Raw genomic sequence first — 19089 nt, forward strand, 5'->3', positions numbered from 1 at the left:
GTTGATGCAGCTGAAGTGGTAGGACACAATTGGGTCTCATCCCATGCTGAATCCAACTAATTGTGGCATAGATCCTTTTTGAAGGCCATGGCATGGCAGTTGTGGCAAAAAAAATCTTTTAATCTCTACTGCCATTGCATCTGCAAAATGCCCTCCGGTGGAACTGGTCTCGGTGGTGAATGGTATGGTTAATGTAGGTGTTTGCCACCTGAAAATAGTCTTTTATAGACTGCTGAGACAAGTTTGCTATCTACTTTGCAGACAAAATCTCCCTTATTCAGTACAGCTTGGGCACCACTACTTTTTCCTGCAGAGTCAGAATTCAAGGTTGGGATCTGTCTTGTCCAGTTTATATGGATTGGTTTCAATTGGTGTCACCATCTGATGCAAAGTATGTGCTCAGGGGATGCAGGTGACCAGCGGTGAACTGGACCCATGTCTATGCTGGCTTGCACAAGTCTGTTGAGGGAACTGGGGCTGCTGCTAGAAGGGCTTTTGAGTGCTGCTTTTCTTCAGGAGGTCAGGTTGCCAGATAGTCTTAAGTCTGCAGTTGTCTGGCCCTTACTCTAGAAATTGTTGCTTGATACCTTCACCCTGTCTCCAACCTATCCTTTTTTGAGGAAGATCATTGAACCTTTAGGAAGGTCCAACAGCTTTAGGCACATCTGGATGTTATTCCTAGACCCCTCAGTCTGCCTTTCACCCCAAATATAGCAGAGACTGCACCTGTGCCATTGGTTGATGCACTTCACCTAGATATTGATGGGAAATTGTACCCTGCTGCTCTTGCTAGATCTTTCAGTGGCTTTTGATACAGTTGACTGTGAGGTGATGATGATGTTTACATAACCTACTGGGTATTCATGGTACCTTGTTAATTGGTTCTGCTCTTTCCTAGCAGGAAAGTCTTAGAGGGTGGTGATAGGTGAGAGCTTGTTGTTCCCTAGGACTCCATCCTACTGTTCAACATACATCTGAAGCTGCTGAGTAAAATTATGCAGAGATATGGAGCAAGGTGCCATCAGTATGCTGATGACACCGAGCTCTGTCTTTCTCTTTTGACCTGGACTCCACAGTCTGTGTCCTTTTCCAGTATCTGACTACATTTGGAGATTGGATGCAGGTGAACCAATTGAAGCTGAATCCAGAGGTGATTTTGGTGGGCAGTCTACATGGCTGGGGGAGTGGAAGGTGGAATTGCTACGTTCTCTTAGTTGAGGCTTTCTTAACCAAAAAATTATTAAATTTAGCTTCCCTTTGTCCTTCAGTTTCTCAGCCTTCGGGTGGAATGGGATCCTGTGCTGTACCTGGATCATCAAGAGGTAGCAGCAGCTAGGAGTGCCTTTTACCAGCTCCATCTGGAGAGAAGGCTACAACCCTTTCTTTCTAATTTGGCCACAGTCACCCATGCCTTCATAATCTGGAAGCTAGACTACTGCAATGTAGGGCTGCAGTTGATGTCTGGAAGCTGCAGCTGGTACAGAACTCAGCAGCTCACCATTTGACAGGGGTTGAACATAACTCTGGTGCTTCAGTGGCTTGCCAGGCAAAATTCAAGGTGATGATTTTACTTATAAGGCCTTAAATAGTCTGAAGCCTACATGCCTAAAGGGAAGCTCCTTGTCTTTTATGCCCTTTGTGATCCCTGAGGTTAGCCAAGAGCCACCTCTTGTGTGGACCATCAATTCATCTAGTTTGTTTGGCAGAAACATGTGGGAGGTCATCTGTGTAGTCCCTCATTTCTGGAACTTCTTCCCCCTTGAGGCTCACAAGAGCCTGAGTTTGGACATCTTTTAGAAATGGTGCAAGACCTTCCTGTTTGACCAGGGATTTAATAGATGAAGCAAAACTGGGGTATTGTGTTTGGGCGGGCTCTGCAGGTTACCTTAAGAATCTACTGGCTACAGAACAAAATAAGTTATTTTGTTTCTCCCATTTTTTTTCTCTTGTTCACTTACTTTATAAGTTATTTTGCTCTCATCTGTAAGCTGCCCTGAGCCTTTGTTAGGAAAGACAGCCTACAAGTGTAATATGTAATAAATAATCAAATAAATAAGTACATCTTCCACAAAAGCTTCTCCACCAGCTGCAGTTAAGGAGAGACTGACTGGAATGTTCAAAGGAATGTGTTTGTACTCAGCAGAGGATGGTGTGTCACATGCACTAAAGGGACCTGTGCTGCTATCAAGGGATTTAAAAATATTAGATTAAATTTCCATAGTTGCAGTCTTCTGCTAGGAACTATAAATGAAAATCTTGCTTACGTGGTATCTTAAGAGAAAGAACATGTACAAACAACACTAAGCGCTGGATAAGCAGTGCTTGTCAGATGAGTGATTTTTTTTTCCTGCTGCATGATGCATGAAGATGAAGCTACCTTGTTAAATTTTATCAACAAAAATTGAGTGCCTTTGTTAAGTGACTGTAATAGAAAAATGACAAAACGAAGTGTACCTTTACAAAGACAAAAATGTGTATTTTTTCTCTTTTATTAAAAACAAAAAATTGGCATAATTTTAATTGAAAATAAAAGTCTGCTATACTGAAAGAATAACTAACTTGAAAGCTATGTGTTAAGAATGAAAAAGAAGTCTGTGTTATATCCATATTTGCCTGCTTTGAGCTTGCTATTTTTAATAATTCAGATTTTTAAAGGACTTTGATTATGACTGTTTGTAGTATTAGTTGTAATTGTAGGAATCTGACAGAATTGTGCATTTGTAAGCTATCTGACAAACTGTTGTGACTAACCTTAATACCTTCTTTGTACCAAAAAGTTTTTGCTTACCAGTTATAGAATATTACATTCTAAATGAACCAGCTCTCTCATGATATATTAGTCATTTTAATTCCCCATCCAGCAAAACAAAAACGAAATGCAATGGGTACTTTACTATTTTTTACTCTATAATGTAAGATGCATATAAATCCAAAAGCCAGAGATATTTGGTTTTAGAGCAGTAAGTGGATATTAGTCAATTCCATAATTATGTAGGGTTTACTTTTTTACATTATAGGCAGAACTCGCTACTGTTACTTCTGAATTTGAAAGTTACAAAGTCCGTGTTCATAATGTTTTAAAGCAACAAAAGAATAAATCTGCTTCTCAAACTGAAACTGAGGGAGCCAAGCAAGAAAGGTAAACATTTATATTTATTGATTTCCCTTAATCAAAAATTAGTCAAATCAAACAAGTGACATTTCTAGTATATTACACTAGATGGTAATATACCATAATATGGTCTTATGCTTGCTTATATAAAAGGGTAGGGGTTTGGAAGTCTTCTCTAGTCTACTACATTTTTTAATAGAAATATTTATCTTTGTAAGGATTCTTGTTTAGCTTTTTTGAGAACCATCTTACTTTGGCTTTAGAACGTTTTAATTAAGGGTTAACAGTTTACCCAGTTTACCCAGACAAAACCAAAAGGATGCAATTAACTTGTTGTGGAGCCTGTGTCTAGCTCCGCCTGGCCTATCAGGGTGTTGCCCCTCCCCTCAACTCGCCTGCCACGACTTGGATGTAATCAATTACCTTTAGAGGGGTCTACAGTGGAGATCTTTATCCTGGGTGGGGCCTCCCGATAGACAGTATTACTCACGGTTGAGTGACGCGGTGGTCCACGGGGCTCCGCCTCCCCTACACCCCGTCCACACGCCAACCGCTGGGTGATGCGTTCCAGATGTTTCCAGGCCCCGGTATGACAGCCTCAGACCGGGTGCCCGGTTCCCAGTCGTTCTCCCTCCTGCTGGGAGCAATTCCTTCTTCCTCCCTTCTTACAGAAAATACTCCTCCAAATCAGGAGGAGTTGGTGGGTGCTCCCCCTGGTTCCAGCTCCCTCCTGGAGCCTCCGCTGTCTCCCCTCTCCTACCGGCAGCAGAGCGCTCCCCTGCCTCCTGAGCGTCAGCCGCTTCAAGATACTGAGAGCATGCCTCGGCTTGCACTCTCTGACCGCCTTTCACTCTGCTGTTCGCGAAAGGCGTACAGCTCTTAGATAAGCTGCCTGCTTGAGACCCGCAGGCTGGGTCCTGTCCACTCTGTGCGAGAGCCCATAGCACGGGCTGCCCGCCCGTACTCTCTCTCCCTGGCTCCCCCTCTCTCCCTGTCCTGCCGGTGTTTTTAAACCTTCCCGCCGCAGCCGCTACGGCCGCTGGGATTGGCTCAGCTGTTTGCCGCACCGGGAACAGCTGTTGCCAGAACCTGCGTAATGGCGGTTTGCGCGGCTGCAGCCGTGGATGCGGCTCCTCTTCCCGCTGCTCTTCAGCCGGTACGTATGCCCCTCTGGGGGCTTGCTCTCGGGGTCTGGGGTCTGTGGGTCCTCCCTTCTCTCCCTCACTAGCCTGTGGGGGCACTTCGCCGCCACACTTGTGTATCCCAGTTCAGTCCAAACATTTTTACTGCTTTGAGTGTTAAAAGTAACATCTAAGAGCACACTTTAAAGACAGGAATCTTTATGCTTAAGTTGCATCCATCGTATGAAAAAACTCCAAGTTGCTACAATAGTATAAATGATAATATAATGTTGGCAAGGTTATTTTGTTTGTATAGGGTCTTTCACGTGACGAAAAATCATTAGAAAGGAAGGCAGAATGGAAATAACAATGTGTGATTGTCAGGAAAATTCAAGGGCTGGTCTAAAATCTGAATCCAAATCTCTTTGTATTTCATGTTACTCCTTTGAAAGCTAGAGTTAGGCATCTAGTGAAGACACTCAGCAGAACAACACGCATGTGTGTGTTGGGGGGGGTGTACATCTTTTAAGGCTTGTTTTTCTGAGTTTTAAGACCCCAACCATATGTGCAGATAGAGGCACAGTGGGATCTGAAGCATGATCCATGCAGTCACACTTCCTGCCATGCCACAAATGGATGTGCATGTTGTCTGACTAAGGTTACAGTATTCTAACTGAGGTCTTTTAGCATGTCTTTCCTATCATTTAGGCTAGGGACAGAAGTTATACACAAACCCATTTAAGTGATCACTCAGAAACTGGTTCAAATCTGTAACACAACAGAAGTTCAATTCACTTAAACCACTTTCAAAATGGCTGAAAGTGGTTTAAGATAAACCTGGTTAGATGTAGTATCACACCAAACTGATTTAGGTCAAACTGGTTTATGGAACTTCTTTCTAAGACCCTTTCCCAGTTCCAGTTAACTCACAATCCTCCAGCATCCCAGGATGCTTTACAGCCCTGAGCTGTACTGTCTGCTCCAGTGGAACAGGGTTGGCCCCACCGTTCTACTCCTAGAGCACTATCACTGCTCCAGGTTGGGCCACGCCTGGGTCAGGTCAGCATGCTGAGGTGGGGGGATTCAGCCCTCCCCCACCCACATGGGACCCTTGCCAGGGTTTAAACCGCCTCCCCCATCATACTCAGAAGGCCAGATGGGGGCTGGTCATGCCTCCCTCCAGAACTGACCTGACCAGGGTGCGGGGACTGGAGCAAATCAGCCCATGCGGGGCCCCGCCCCGGCTCCAATCTGGGCCCTGGACCCAGAGAAGCTGTTGCTACCAATGGTGGGGTGGGTAGCAAGCAGCTGGACGTGGAGCCACTGCTGCGCACTGCCACTGCTCTGCCCCTGCCCCAGGCTGCAGGGCCCCCCAAAGCGTGGGGCCCAGGGCGATCACCCTGATTTGCACCCCCCCCCAGGGATGGCCCTGCCTCCCCGCCCCCCCCCCCCCAGCTTGAGCAGGGAGGGGGGAAAAGCCTCAGAGGGCTGGTTTATCTCTCAGCTTTCCTCCTTTTTGTTTGGCAGTGGCCTGCTGGCTGGGAGACGTTCTCTAGCTCCCCCCAGCTTCTGGCCTGGGTCACCACATGCATGTGACTGCATTTCCAGAATCAGAAGTCAGTGTCTGTTTACTTGCTTCTCAGTTCAGTTCACACAGGTTAGACTAACCTGTGAAGATTGAATCGATTCAACCTTGGGCTTTTTGACTGTCTATCTAGCCTTAATGCAGGGGCATGCAATTATTTTGGGCGGAGGGCTGTTTAACAAGTTTTAGCAAACTGTCGAGGGCTGCATAGGTTGCCCCATCCCTTGACAGTTGCCCTGCCCTGTGGTTGCCACACTGGGACCAGAAGTCCTGCCCCCTAACCCCTGCCTTTTGCCACAGAAAGTCCCTCCCTTGCTGCCTCCCCTTGCCCCCCCCCCCCCCCCACTCCTTTTGGGAGTGGGGTTGCCATCTTAGAATCAGAAAAAAACAAATCATACACTAGAATTCAAACTCCTACTATAATATATTTTAATTTTATTACAAGAAATATTTGTCATGACTTGTGATTGTATACTGTATATAGAAGGGATTGCATAATAACTCAGAAATAAAGTTTCACTCTTTCATATTGTGTGTATGTGTATGGTGGGGTGTGGGAGTATGTGGGGGGGTTATGAGAGGGTGTTGCTGTGTAGGGGGGTATAGGGTGTGTTGGGGTGTATGTATATGTTGATGGGTGTGGGTGTGAAGGGGAGGAAGGGGGGTGTAGGGACCTTCCACACACAACCCCCCCCCCCCCCATGGCATGCAGCCCCTGCTGCCTGCCAGCAGCAGCAGGTGAGGACATCAGGGTGCTCATGCCCAGTGCAGGCATGGCTCTGGCCAGTGCTGCAAGGGTGGAGGGAGTGTAGCCTGCCCTATCACTGGGGCTCTGCGCCATGTGCCTGCTGTTCCAGCACTTGCAGTGGGGGAAACCCCATACTGGAACCTTCTGCCTTCCTTGCTCCCTGCTGCACTGATCCCCACACTCCGCTGGGAGTGGAGGGAGCCCCACCTCCTGCTTTCCTGTGCAGTCCAGCATGGGGCTTCCCCGCTGCAAGTGTGGAGCTGCAGCATGCAAGGCGGAGACCCGAGAGGCGGCCAGCACTGTGCTGGGGGGCAGGGACACCCCACACAGCCTGCCTGGCCGTTTCTATCACAGGGGCTCTGCAGTACGTGCCTGCAGCTCCAACCTTCCCCGCTGCAAGCCCTGTGCTGGACTCTGTGGGGAAGTAGGCGGCAGGGCTCCCTCCACTCCCAGCAGAGTGTGGGACCCACCTAGCAGGGAGCAGGGGAGGCAGTAGGCTCTAGTGCAGGGCTTCCCCCACTGCGAGTGTTGCAGCTGCAGGCACACAGCGCAGACCCCCAGCAATAGGGAGGGCGGGTTCCACTCCCTCCCGCGCAGCGTTGGCCAGAGCTGCAGCCCACCAGGTGCCTGTGCCAGGCACGAACACCCTGACCTTCCTTCCTGCTGCTATTGCCCGCAACGGGGGCTGCATACCATGAGGGGAGTGTGGTGGGGTCCATACATGCCCAACCCTCACACCCTACCCAGCTGAACTCTATGCTCCCGCTGCCCCTCTGAGTGCTAGCTCTGTTCTGCGCTCCCACTTCCACCCAGCTGCAACTCCACCCCCCACCCCACCAGCCCCACCACTTCCCTACCTGCTGCCCTGAGCGTGCAGGCTCTGGCTGCAGCAGGAGCCCTGCCTGGAAGCTGCTAGCTGGGCAGAGCCCCTTCACCCACGAGAGTGGGAGTGAGGCCCAATAGAGTATGTTGGGGGCTTGTACATGTGGGCACCTCACTCCCACCCTTGTGGGTGGAAGGACTGGGCAGGGTGCAATTAGTTGGGGGGCCACTGTGGCCCAGATGAAAGTGCCTGGCTGACCGGATCCAGCCCACAGGCCATATTTTGCCTACCCCTGCCTTAGTGTAATGAAAGAAATTAATTCAGCTCTGGTAAGTTGCCCATACTACTATTATAAATAGAAGTTCTGAAATATAATAATGTGTATACTTTTTTTTCCTTTAGAGAACATTTAGAAATGATGATAAACCAATTAAAAACCAAGTTACAAGATACCCAGAATAATTTACAAATCAATGTAACTGAACTCCAAGCATTGCAGTCTGAACATGACACTCTGCTGGAAAGACATAATAAAATGCTGCAGGAGACAGTTGCAAAAGAAGCAGAACTCCGAGAAAAGTAAGATTCTCAAATGATCAGATACAGTGTATCACTAAACATGCAGCTAGTGCCAAATCGTTCTTTACTTGAGCTGATGAATTTATGAAAATGATTTAATTGTATGTGGGAAGTCAGAGGAATATAGCAAAAAGGCTGCTAGCTACTTGCCAATCTTCTGGAGTTTCTGCTCTGGGAACTGGATGGGAGCAAACTGGGAATTTTAAATCTCTACATTTTTGTAAGATTATCTTTCTTTGAAGCTCACTATATCTAAGTTCTGTGTACTCTTAAGATGTAACTATTCCAATAGAGAATATATTTATTTATTACTGTTATATCCTGCCCCATCCAAAAGGCTCAGAGAGGCTTATAATAAACAACTCAAAGAAAAGATTCCCCATACAGTACTCAAAGTTGGTGAACTTCAGTGCTCCTTGCCCAGCCCTCCTTCAGCCACTGCCTCCCTGCCCAAACCTCCACCCAAGTGAACCCTCCTGCTAATCCCAGCCATAGAATCATAGAAAGTTAGGGTTGGAAGAGACCTCAGGAAGTCATCTAGTCCAACCCTGTGCTCAAGGCAGGACCATCCCCAACTAGATCATCCCAGCCAAACCTTTGTCTAGCGAGGTTTTGAAAACCTCCAAGGATGGTGGTTCCACCACCTCTCTGGATAACCTGTTCCAAAGTTTTACTACCCTCCTAGTCAGAAAATTCTTCCTAATATCTAACCTAAACTTCCCGTGCTGCAGATTGAGACCATTGCTCCTTGTTCTGTCATCTGCTGCCACTGAGAACAGTCTAGCTCCATCCTCTTCAGGTAGTTAAAGGCTGCTATTAAATCCTTTCTCAGTCTAGTTCCCACAGCCTTTCCTCAGAAGTAATGTGCCTCAGCCCCTCACCATTTTTGTTGCCCTCTGCTGGCCTCTTTCCAATTTGTCCACATCCTTTCTGTAATGGGGGACCCAAAACTGAACACAATACTCTAGATGTGAGCTCACCAGTGCTGAACAGAGGGGAATAATCACTTCCCTTGAGCTACTTGCAACACGACTACCAGTGCAGCCCAGTATGCCATTAGCCTTCTTGGCAACAATGGCACCCTGCTGGCTCATGTTCAACTTATTATCTACTGTAACCCCCCCCCCCAGGTCCTTTTCTGCAGAGCTGCTGCCCAGCCGTCAGCCCCCAGTCTGTACTGGTGCATGGGATTGACTTTGCACTTGTCCTTGTTGAGTCTCATGAGATTCTGTTTGGCCCAATCCTCCAATTTGTCTAGCCCTACCCTACCCTCCAGTGTATTGACTACTCCCCCCCGGCTTGGTGTCATCCACAAACTTGCTAAGGGTGTGTTCCATCCCATCATCCAGGTCATTGATGAACACATTGAACAAAACCGGCCCCAGGACCAACCCCTGGGGCAGTCTACTTGATACCGGCTGCCAACTAGACATTGAGCCATCGATTACTACTCTCTGATCCCAATGCTCCATCCAGTTTTCTATCCACCTTACAGTCTATTCATCCAATTCAGACTTCCTTAGCTTGCCTGAAAGACTGTTGTGGGCGACCGTATCAAAAGCCTTGCTAAAATCAAGGTACACCACATCTGCCTGTCTTCTCTCATCCGCAGAGCCAGACATTTAGTCATAGAAGGAAATCGAGGTTGGTCAGGCATGACTTGCCCCTGGTGAATCCATGCTTACTGTTCCTAATTGCCTTTCTCCTCCAAGTGCTTAGAAATAGATTCCTTGAGGATCTGCTCCATGATTTTTCCAGGGACTGAGGTGAGGCTGACTGTCTGTAGTTCCCTGGATCCCTCCTTCTTCCCTTTCTTAAATATAGGCACTGTTTGCCCTTTTCCAGTCACCCAGGACCTCTCCTGATCACTCTGAGTTTTCAAAGATGATGGCCAATGGCTCTGCAATCACATCAGCCAATTTCCTCAGCACCCTCGGATGCATCCCATCTGGCCCCAGGGTACATGTCCAGCTTTCCTAAGTAGTCCCTAACCTGTTCTTTCAGCACTGAGGGCTGTTCACCTCTTCCCCAAACTGCTCCCTAGTGCAGTAGTTGGGGAGCTGCCATTGCCTGTGAAGACAGAGGCAAAAATGGCATTGAGTACTTCAGCCTTTTCTGCATCCTCTGTCACAAAGTTACCTCCCCCATTCAGTAAGGGACCCACACTTTCCCTGATCCTCCTCTTGCTACCAGCATACTTGTAGAAACCCTTCTTGTTATACTTCATATCCCTTGCTAGCTGCAACTTCAATTGCTCTTTGGTTGTCCTGACTTCATCCCTGCATGCCCGAGCAATACTTTTATATTCTTCCCTAGTTATTTGACCAACTTTCCACTTCTTACAAACTTCCTTTTTGTGATTTAGTTTACTGAAGAGTTCCCTGTTAAGCCAAGCTGGTCTTCTGCCATGCTTGCTAGTCTTCCTGCACATAGGGATGGTTTGTTCCTGCACTCCTCATTAAGGCTTTTTTGAAGTGCAGCCAGCTCTCCTGGACTCCTCTCACCCTCAGTCTGGCTTCCCAAAGGATCCTGCCCATGAGTTTCCTGAACTAGTCGAAGTCTGCTTTTCTGAACCATGTCTCCCAACCATCACTTGTATCCAGACAATAAAAACAGGAAAAAGATGAAATTTCTAGTTATCACAGTGATAGGAAATCCATCATTGTAATTTCAGATCTACCTGGTGTTCTTCATATGGTAGACAACAGTCTAAACATGTCTTTCCCACAGACCATAATTTGGGTCTTTCAAAATGAGCATTTTTATTCTTAATATGTCTGATAGTTATATGGGTATCTTTTTCCTCTGTAAGGGCACATCCAGGTGAGCGCGGTCGTGCAGTATGTGGTGCTACAAACACATGTGCAGCACCACATATTGCACAGTCTGGTGTTCTCCAGGCTGCAAGGGTTTGCTGGCCAAGCATGTGCTGCACTGGGTTTTTTTTCCGTGGGATTTTCTTTTGACCCTTGACTACCCAGGGATCAAAAAAGCTTCAGGAAAAAAAACCGGGAGCAATGCATGTTCGGCCAGTGCATGCTGCTGAAAGGCAGAGCCAGGTCTGCTGGAGCCATGCTCTGCTGCCAGCCAGGCTCCACTTGGCAGAATCACCATGGGTGCAGCCCCAGGAGGCCTGTAGGGCCCCAGGTAAGGCTGCTGGGGCCAACACAGTGCTGGCCCCAGCCTCCCCTACCTCACCCGAGGTAACTTGCCACATGCTAAAGTGCATCGCACGGGCATTCCCCAGGGACAAGTAGTGGCGGCACAAGGTGCACGGCCACTACGTGTCCCCAGGGAACCAAATGTCCACGCACATTTGGACGCAACCAAAGGGACTTGAGCATATATCCATTCTTACCCTTTTTCCTCCCCATGTAGTACTGTCAAACCTCTTTCTAGTCAGACTACAGCATAATATGCTTTTGGAGCGGCTGACTGTCACTGCATTATTCTTTCTGTTCCCTGCTCTCCTGAAGGCACTTCAGGCACAGAATAAATCTCTGTGCTGGGGTTCTATTCCTTTTGTATCAAAGCAAGAACCTTTCTGTAGTTAAGGTTAATTTTTGTTCAGAGGTATGTAAGGTCAGCTTTTTCCCATCTCTACCTGTTTTAATACTTTGGATAACAGAGGGAGGTGCTGGTTTCTTGTCTTTTGTTCAGTCTGGTTAGACCACAGTGTTCTAATTGTTAATGCTTCTTTTACACACACACTTTTCAGACTCTGCACAATACAGTCTGAGAACTTAGTCATGAAGTCAGAGCACGCACAGGCTATGAATCAGCTCACGGCTCAGAATGAAGCTCTTCGGAACAGCTTCAGAGATCAAGTCCGGCATCTGCAGGAAGAACATAGGAAGACAGTAGAAACATTGCAGCAGCAGCTGTCCAAGGTAGAGGCCCAGGTCTTCCAACTCAAAAATGAACCTAGCACCAGAGGTAAGTTCTGTGTTTTGTACAGGCAGTGCACCCCAAACAACTTTTTTTTAATACATCTACATTCATTGTTTCTGTATTAGCTCCATAATACTTGTGCATACATCTCAAAATCCTTTAGGTATGTTACTAAGTGGTACCCAAGTACTTTTACATATAAAATGGTAAACACAGGAACCAATACTTTCTATGAGTTAGCTCAGTGTATTTCTTCAGTAACACAGAATTGTTTGTTATGGGGAGGAAAGGGAGAAATCATTCGCCTGCTGTTTGATGCTGTCCCTGCCCATTTTTCTCAGATTTTGAAGAGGCCACTCTACTTCCAAAATATGGTAAGCTGAAGATGGGTGTATAAACAGGTGATGCAACTTCACTGGGCAAATCTGTTGTAGTGCTAGCTCCACACATATAAATATAAAATAAGCAACCATAACTGACATGATAGTATGTAATAAACTTATATTTAGTACATTCTTACACATTGAACCAAACCCAAAATATTTGCTTCAGCAGTAATAAATGTGGCATGTGTGCCTGTTTCATAAGGCACACATGCCACATTTCATAAGAAGGTCTTTCTAAATTTAAAACAAACAGGCACCTATACTTACTGAGGAGTAAAGATACAGAGTAGCCAAAAGACTTAGTAACAAAGGAAAAGCCTTTCAGCTCAAGGTCACTGGGCATTTCATAAACTAAGTCAGTAGGTACCATGTGGTATTTGTGGTTTTTTGGTTGTTGTTTTTGTTTTTTAGTAACCTTGATGTTTCATGAGCTAAAGGTTTCAGTTAGACTCTGAGAAAAAGTCAAGAAATTATAAAGATAATCAAAATTGTCCCTTTTGTTGTCAGTCTTAATAAATAATTTTGAAGCTTGCTTTCTGGAAGGGAGAGCTGCTAATTGTGCTTAGAGGGGGTCTCCCCAGCTCAGGTTCTAGGCCCACTGAGGTCAGAAAATAGGGCATTGTGTTTGTATTGCTTCTTCCTATACTGTATTTTTCTGTCACCATGTATCTCCAACTGTCAATATACAACTTCCACATGCACTAACATCCTATATGTTCAGTTTTTAAATTGAAATGCTACGTAATATAATCTCATCGCTGTTATTTTAACATAAACCAAGTACAGTTATCTTAAATGTGAATAGTGCCCTATGAAATACTTAGTATTTTGAAAGTTAAAAACTAACACACAACCTGTATTTTCATCATGTAAAAACAGCATCCTCCCTTTATACTTCAGCATGTGCGTTGGGTAAAAAGGGAGTCATTTAATGAGCATTGCTTTGTTGTGACTTCTGCTGGCAAGGCTGGCAAATTAGATCAGGGTGGGCAAAGGCCAGACCATGGCGGACTCCATTTCCCAGCAGCCCCTGTGGCAGCAGCTTCTTCTGGCTGCTGCCACTGGACCAGCCCCGCTGCCCACACCCACTGCCAGGAGCAAAGCGTATGGCCCATCAACTGGGGTGGGGCCATGGCCAGGAGTGAGATGGGTGAGGACAGGGGTGGTGACAGTGTAGGGCTGGAGCCAGGGCAGAGCCACGATCTACACTTACAGGCCCCTGTTATGAGCATGGGTTCTGTGGGCAGGGGCATGCAGGGAGCGGATTGCGGCTCTGCCCTGGCTCTGGCCCTGCATTGTCACCACCACAAGCGCCCCATGTGCAGCTTGCTGCCCTGCCTGTGCTGCTCCTGGCTGGTTTCCATGCAGACCCTGGGAGCAAGGGACCCTGACAGCACGGGGCTAGGGTTCGGTTCTGTGGCCCCGTGCTGTCAACCCAGTAACTCCTGGGGTCTCCAGTGAGACTGGCCAGGAGACGCACAGGGGGGCACTGCTGGGAAATGGAGTCAGGCTCCTGGCCAGATCCAGCATTTTGCCCACCCACGGATTAGGTTAAGAATACCATTTGGTTCATAAGTGGAACCACTGTGCAAAGTATCTGTATGTGTAGTGAAAAGGTAGGCAGTCTCCTGTCAGTCTCATTCCCCAGACTTTTTTAAGATTGTTACAGCATAGAATCATAGAGAAGTAGGGCTGTAAGGGACCTTCATAGTGGTTTGGGGTCAGAAGGGACCTGAACAGATCATCTAGACTGACCCTCTGCCACTGGCAGGAGCACAGGCTGGGATCACACGACCCCAGACAGGTGCTCGTCCAACCTCTTTTTGAATTTACCCAAGGTAGGAGCGAGGACCACTTTCCCAGGAAGTTGGTTCCAGATCCTAGCCTCCCTAACAGTGAAATAGTGCCTCCTAATTTCTAACCTGAACCTATTCTCCAGCAGCTTCTGGCCATTGTTCCTCATCACCCTAGGTGCTGCTGCGGGGAATAGGACCCTTCCTATTTGCTGCTGATCTCCCCTAACAAGTTTGTACGCAGCCACCAAATCCCCCCTCAGCCTCCACTTGCTGAGGCTGAACAGGTTCAGATCCCTCAGCCTCTCCTCATAGGGCCTGCCCTGTTGCCTTCCAACCAAGCGGGTGGTCCTCCTCTGAACCCTCTCAAGGCAGGCCACATCCTTCTTAAAGTGCAGTGCCCAGAACTGGATGCAGTACTCCATTTGTGGCCGGACCAATGTCACGTAGAGGGGGAGTATCACCTCTCTGGACCCCCTCATCCAAGTCACTGATGAAGATGTTGAACAGTGTAGGCCCCAGAACTGACCCCTGGGGGACCCCACTATTCACATCCCGCCAGGTCGAGTACGACCCGTCCACCACCACTATCTGGGTGCGCCCCCTCAGCCAATTTTTGACTGATCAATTGATCCAACTGTGTAGGCATCAATGTCACAGTCACTCAATTTATTAATGAGAATGAGGTAAGAGACAGTGTCAAAGGCCTTCTTAAATTCCAGAAAGACTACGTCCACAGCAACACCATCATCCGGGGATTTAGTTACCTGGTTGTAAAAGACCATCAGGTTGGTCTGGCAGGACCTGCCTTTGATGAACCCATGTTGATTTCCCCTGGGCATGATCTCCCCTGCTGGCCCCTCACAGATGTAATCCTTGATAATTATTTCAAGGATTTTCCCCAAAACTAATGTGAGGCTTATGGGCCTATAGTTTCCTGGGTCCTCCTTTCTCTCTTTCTTATAAATGGGGACCACATTAGCTAGTTTCCAGTCTCTGGGCACCTGGCCTGCGGACCACGATCGCTCGTACAGCCAGGCCAAGGGCACAGCAATGACCCCCACCAGCTCTCAACACCCATTCAGAAATCTTCTAGATCCAACCTCCTGCCTGAGGCAGGATCATCACTATCCAAACCTTCCTAGAATATAGGCATAGCTATTCCTGGATCATCCTGATCAATGCCTGTCCAGCCTCTTCTTGAACACGTCCAATGATGGAGAGTCCACAACTTTCCTAGGCAATCTAGTCCACTACCTCACTGTTCTACCGGTGAAGAAGGAAGTTTAGATTGGATATCAGGAAAAACTTTACTGCAGCTTCAAGCAATTGGACTGTCCTAGTCTTGGCAGCAAGAGAGAGAAGCTATTTTCCTTCTTCTTTATGGCAGCTTTTCAGGTATTTGAAGATTGCTATCATGTCCCTTCTTAAGGATCTTTTCTGCAAACTGTACATCCTTATTTCCTTCAACCTCTTATTCTATGACTTGCCTTTCAAGCCCTTTATCACTTTTGTTACCTGCCTCTGGACCCTCTCTAATTACTCCAGCTCCTTTTTAAAATATAGAGCACAAAATTGCACATAGTACGCTAAAGAATGCCTAACCTGTGCCAAGTAGAAAAACACTATCACCTCCCATGTCTTGAACCTAATGCTTTCGTGGATGTATCGCAAAACCATATTCGCCTTTTGTGCAGCTGCATCAAACTGCACACTCGTATTAATTCTGTGATCTACCCAGACTCCCAGATCCTTCTCTGTAGTGCTGCCATCCAGCCAGGTGTCACCCATCTTGTACTTGTACAAATTTCTGATTATTCTTCCTGAGGTATATATAGAACCTTACACTTGTCTGCATTGAACTTCATTCTGTTAGTTCCAGCCCAGCTTTCCAAACTGTCGTGATCTTTCTGAATTCCATTCCTGTCCTCCAGTCTTTCCCAGTTTTGTGTCATTTGCAAATTGGCTCAAAAAGGCTTCTTATGCCAGCACCCAAATCATTAATAAATATGTTAAATAGCATTGGACCCAGAACAGACTCCTGTGAGATTCCCCTCAAAACCTCCTGCCATTCTAACATGTATAACTACCTTTGCTCAGAGCTGTTGAGTCATTTGTCTATCCACCTTGTAGTTTTGTCTACCCAACAGTTCTCCAGTTTGTTTATGAGAAGATCAAGTGAGACCTTGTCAAAATCCTTGCTGAAGTCCAGATACACAATATATCAACTGCATTCCCTTCATCTGCCCAAATAGTTACTTTGTCAGAGAACAAAATCAGGTTTGTTTGACACAATTTCTCCTTAGTAAATCCATGCTGGCTGCTTATGATCTTTTCCTCCTCCAAATGCTTGTAAATGGACTTTCTTAGGATGTGCTCCAGTAACTTCCTGGGTATTGAGGATGAGGCTAACTGGTCTATAGTTTCTCGGGTCCTCCTTATTGAAAGAGGGTTTCTATACGGGCCCCTTTCCAGTCCTCTTATACCTTGCCTGTCTCCCATGACTTCATAAATATTATTGCCAAGGACTCCAAGATCACCTTTGCCACATTCTGCTCTGTTAGCTTCTTTCTCTGGAACCAAGGAACAAGTGAATGTGTTTGACATGCAAGGCATCACCACCAACTTTCTCCTAACCCTGTCCTTCTGAAACAAAGCGTAGCCCTCAATGTTGACATTCCAGTCATGAGAACTTTCCCACCAGGTCTCTAATACCAATCAGATCGTAGTTCTCATAGACTGTGACTTCCAGTTCTTCTTGTTTATTCCCCATACTTCTTGCATTTGTTTACATAAATTGGATGCATTTCAACCTATTTGTTTCCCTTTTGCATCACCTTTTGCTGTCCTGTGGCTCTCTAGCCTTGTTCCAGAGCTGAGCTGCTGCTTTCAGTCCTTTCCCCTCTGTATAACATGCTCTGTTGCTGGAAGGTTTTGTTCACCCCATCCTCTGCAGAACCTACTTTAAAGCCCTCCTTACTAGACTGGCTAGACAATGCCCAAAAAGGCTCTTTCCAGTTCTGGTCAGATGGATCTTATCTCTTATAGCAGTCCTTCCCAGAACATCCACCTGTTGTCAAAGAATCCAAAGCCAACACCACGGTCTCAACCACATGCTTACTTCCATGATCTCTGCCTGGGCTTACTTCAGTGGTCTCTGCCTGGGCTCTTGTCTTCCAGGGAAAGGATTGATGAGAGTGCCACTTGTGCTCCAAACTCCTTAGCCCTCTTACCAAGAGCCTGATGGTCTCCTGACCCGCTCAGTATTGTTCCTGGCAATTATATTTGTTTCAAACAGAGCCAAACCAAGCAGGGTGCGGGGCCCAGGGCAAATCAGCCCATGTGGGGCCCCGCCCCCGCTCCAATCCCCACGCCCCAGACCTGAAGAAGCTGCTGCCGCCATGGACAGCATCAGTGGTGCGGGGAGGGGTAGATGCAAAGGGTGGCTGGATGCAAAGCAAGCAGTGGCAGTGCAGAGTCACCGCTGCTGCTCTGCCCAGCTCTGCGGGGGCCCCCAAAGCGCATGGCCCGGGGTGATCGCCCCAATTTGCCCCCCTCCAGGGATGGTCCTGGTTTCAAAGGAGTACTGAAAACCTCTTTAAATTGCTGTTAATAATGGCTTAATTTAGAATGGAGATGAAGTGAAAGGCAGTTTTACTGTGAAATGTGCTCTATTTTTTTGTTTTTAGAGAATAAATGAGTTCCTTATGTGAGGATTGGTTTTATTCTGCCACTTGTACAGTATGCAGTCTTCCATTCTGATTTCCTCCTCAGTATCAAATTGAGTTACTCTTGCATGACCACACCTAAATAACAGGTTGTTTTTCTTTTTGATACACACCAACAGAAATAATTTCTCTTTCAGGGCCAGCTGTTTCAAGCCTACCAGTGAAGAACTTGCGAGAACGGAGAAACAACACTGACCTCCTCCTTCTTGATATGCACACTGTCACTAGAGAAGAGGGAGAAGGAATGGAAACAACTGACACAGAGTCAGTTTCTTCTGCCAGTACTCACATACCATCACTGGAACAACTTCTTAATTCTCCTGAAGCAAAAGCTGGTAAGAAAATCATTTAGGCTACTTTAAAGTAGATAACGATTTAAAATGGAATTAACATGACTTGGTACACTAATAGGGTGCCAGAAAAAAAAATTGTCTTGTCACCCTGAGGTACTTTTCACCTTCTTCCTCTCCATTCTCACTTTCCTTTTTTCCTGGTGTTTGGACACTGCTGCCAGAGGAACCATTACTATTCCAGGAGATGGTTGAAATTTGAGAACAGTCCAAAAAAATTTGAGATATGGACTTGGATTCCTTTTACAAGTCTTTTATCTGTTTGAAGAGGGACCACTGTCTAAATATTGCTATAGGTTTTAATGTGTTCTGGCTTCCAAGATTTTCTTAAATGTCCATCTCCTACATGTAGAATTTCAGTGAGGAGCAGAGCAGATGATGAGTAAGCAGATAAGTAGTTGGAGGAACTGTGCATATGGAAAGGAAGGACAGCTCAATGCTGCATTAGGGCTCTGTTTTTTTCTATACATTTTCTATGAAAGTCGAAAACAAAACTTCCATTTGCCTTAATGTTAAAATAGCTCAAAGAGATCTGGAGATCACCGGCGTCTTTTTTTGAGCTCACCATTCCTTTTTCGGGAAAATACAGTCCAAGGTTGATAACTATGACTTTGCTGTGGGGAGGTCTCACCAAGTAGGGAAGTGGAGAAAATATATAGCAAGCAGCTACTAATAAAGAGATAGCAAGGGGGTCATCAGATGTTTCTTGAGGAAAAAATTAAGAATGTAGATAATGGAAGACATTGTTAACAGTACAAAATATTTTGATAGAGCCTAACATAGCCCATGAGGCCCCTTAAACTTTGGTTCTGGAGTTCTTTTTGGTACTTGTTTTTCATTTGTTTATGTGCGTGCACAAAAATGTCACAAGCCCACTGATATCAGCAAGACTATCAGTGAAATTGATGGTGGTTGTGAAATCTGACCATTTATAGTTTCTTATTAGTAGGTCTTGGTGTCCTCTGTAACTCTG

The 19089-nt window shown here is 46.4% G+C and overlaps 1 protein-coding gene across 2 annotated transcripts in view; it reads left to right on the forward strand.

Moving 5' to 3' along the window:
* GCC2 (GRIP and coiled-coil domain containing 2) overlaps positions 1-19089 on the forward strand; it is a 59997-nt gene that overhangs the window by 31567 nt on the left and 9341 nt on the right. Inside the window, exons 17-20 of one of the 2 annotated variants that reach the window (XM_006261509.4) lie at positions 3018-3139; positions 7792-7968; positions 11687-11904; positions 17904-18101. In XM_006261509.4, the coding sequence (XP_006261571.1) occupies positions 3018-3139; positions 7792-7968; positions 11687-11904; positions 17904-18101 (715 nt within the window). Of the gene's footprint in view, positions 1-1268; positions 2881-3017; positions 3140-7791; positions 7969-11686; positions 11905-17903; positions 18102-19089 lie in introns of those variants that run through there. The other variant, XM_019485009.2, reaches the window with a different exon arrangement.

This window comes from Alligator mississippiensis, chromosome 1 (assembly GCF_030867095.1).
Source record: "Alligator mississippiensis isolate rAllMis1 chromosome 1, rAllMis1, whole genome shotgun sequence".
In the NCBI taxonomy this organism is placed as follows: domain Eukaryota; kingdom Metazoa; phylum Chordata; order Crocodylia; family Alligatoridae; genus Alligator; species Alligator mississippiensis.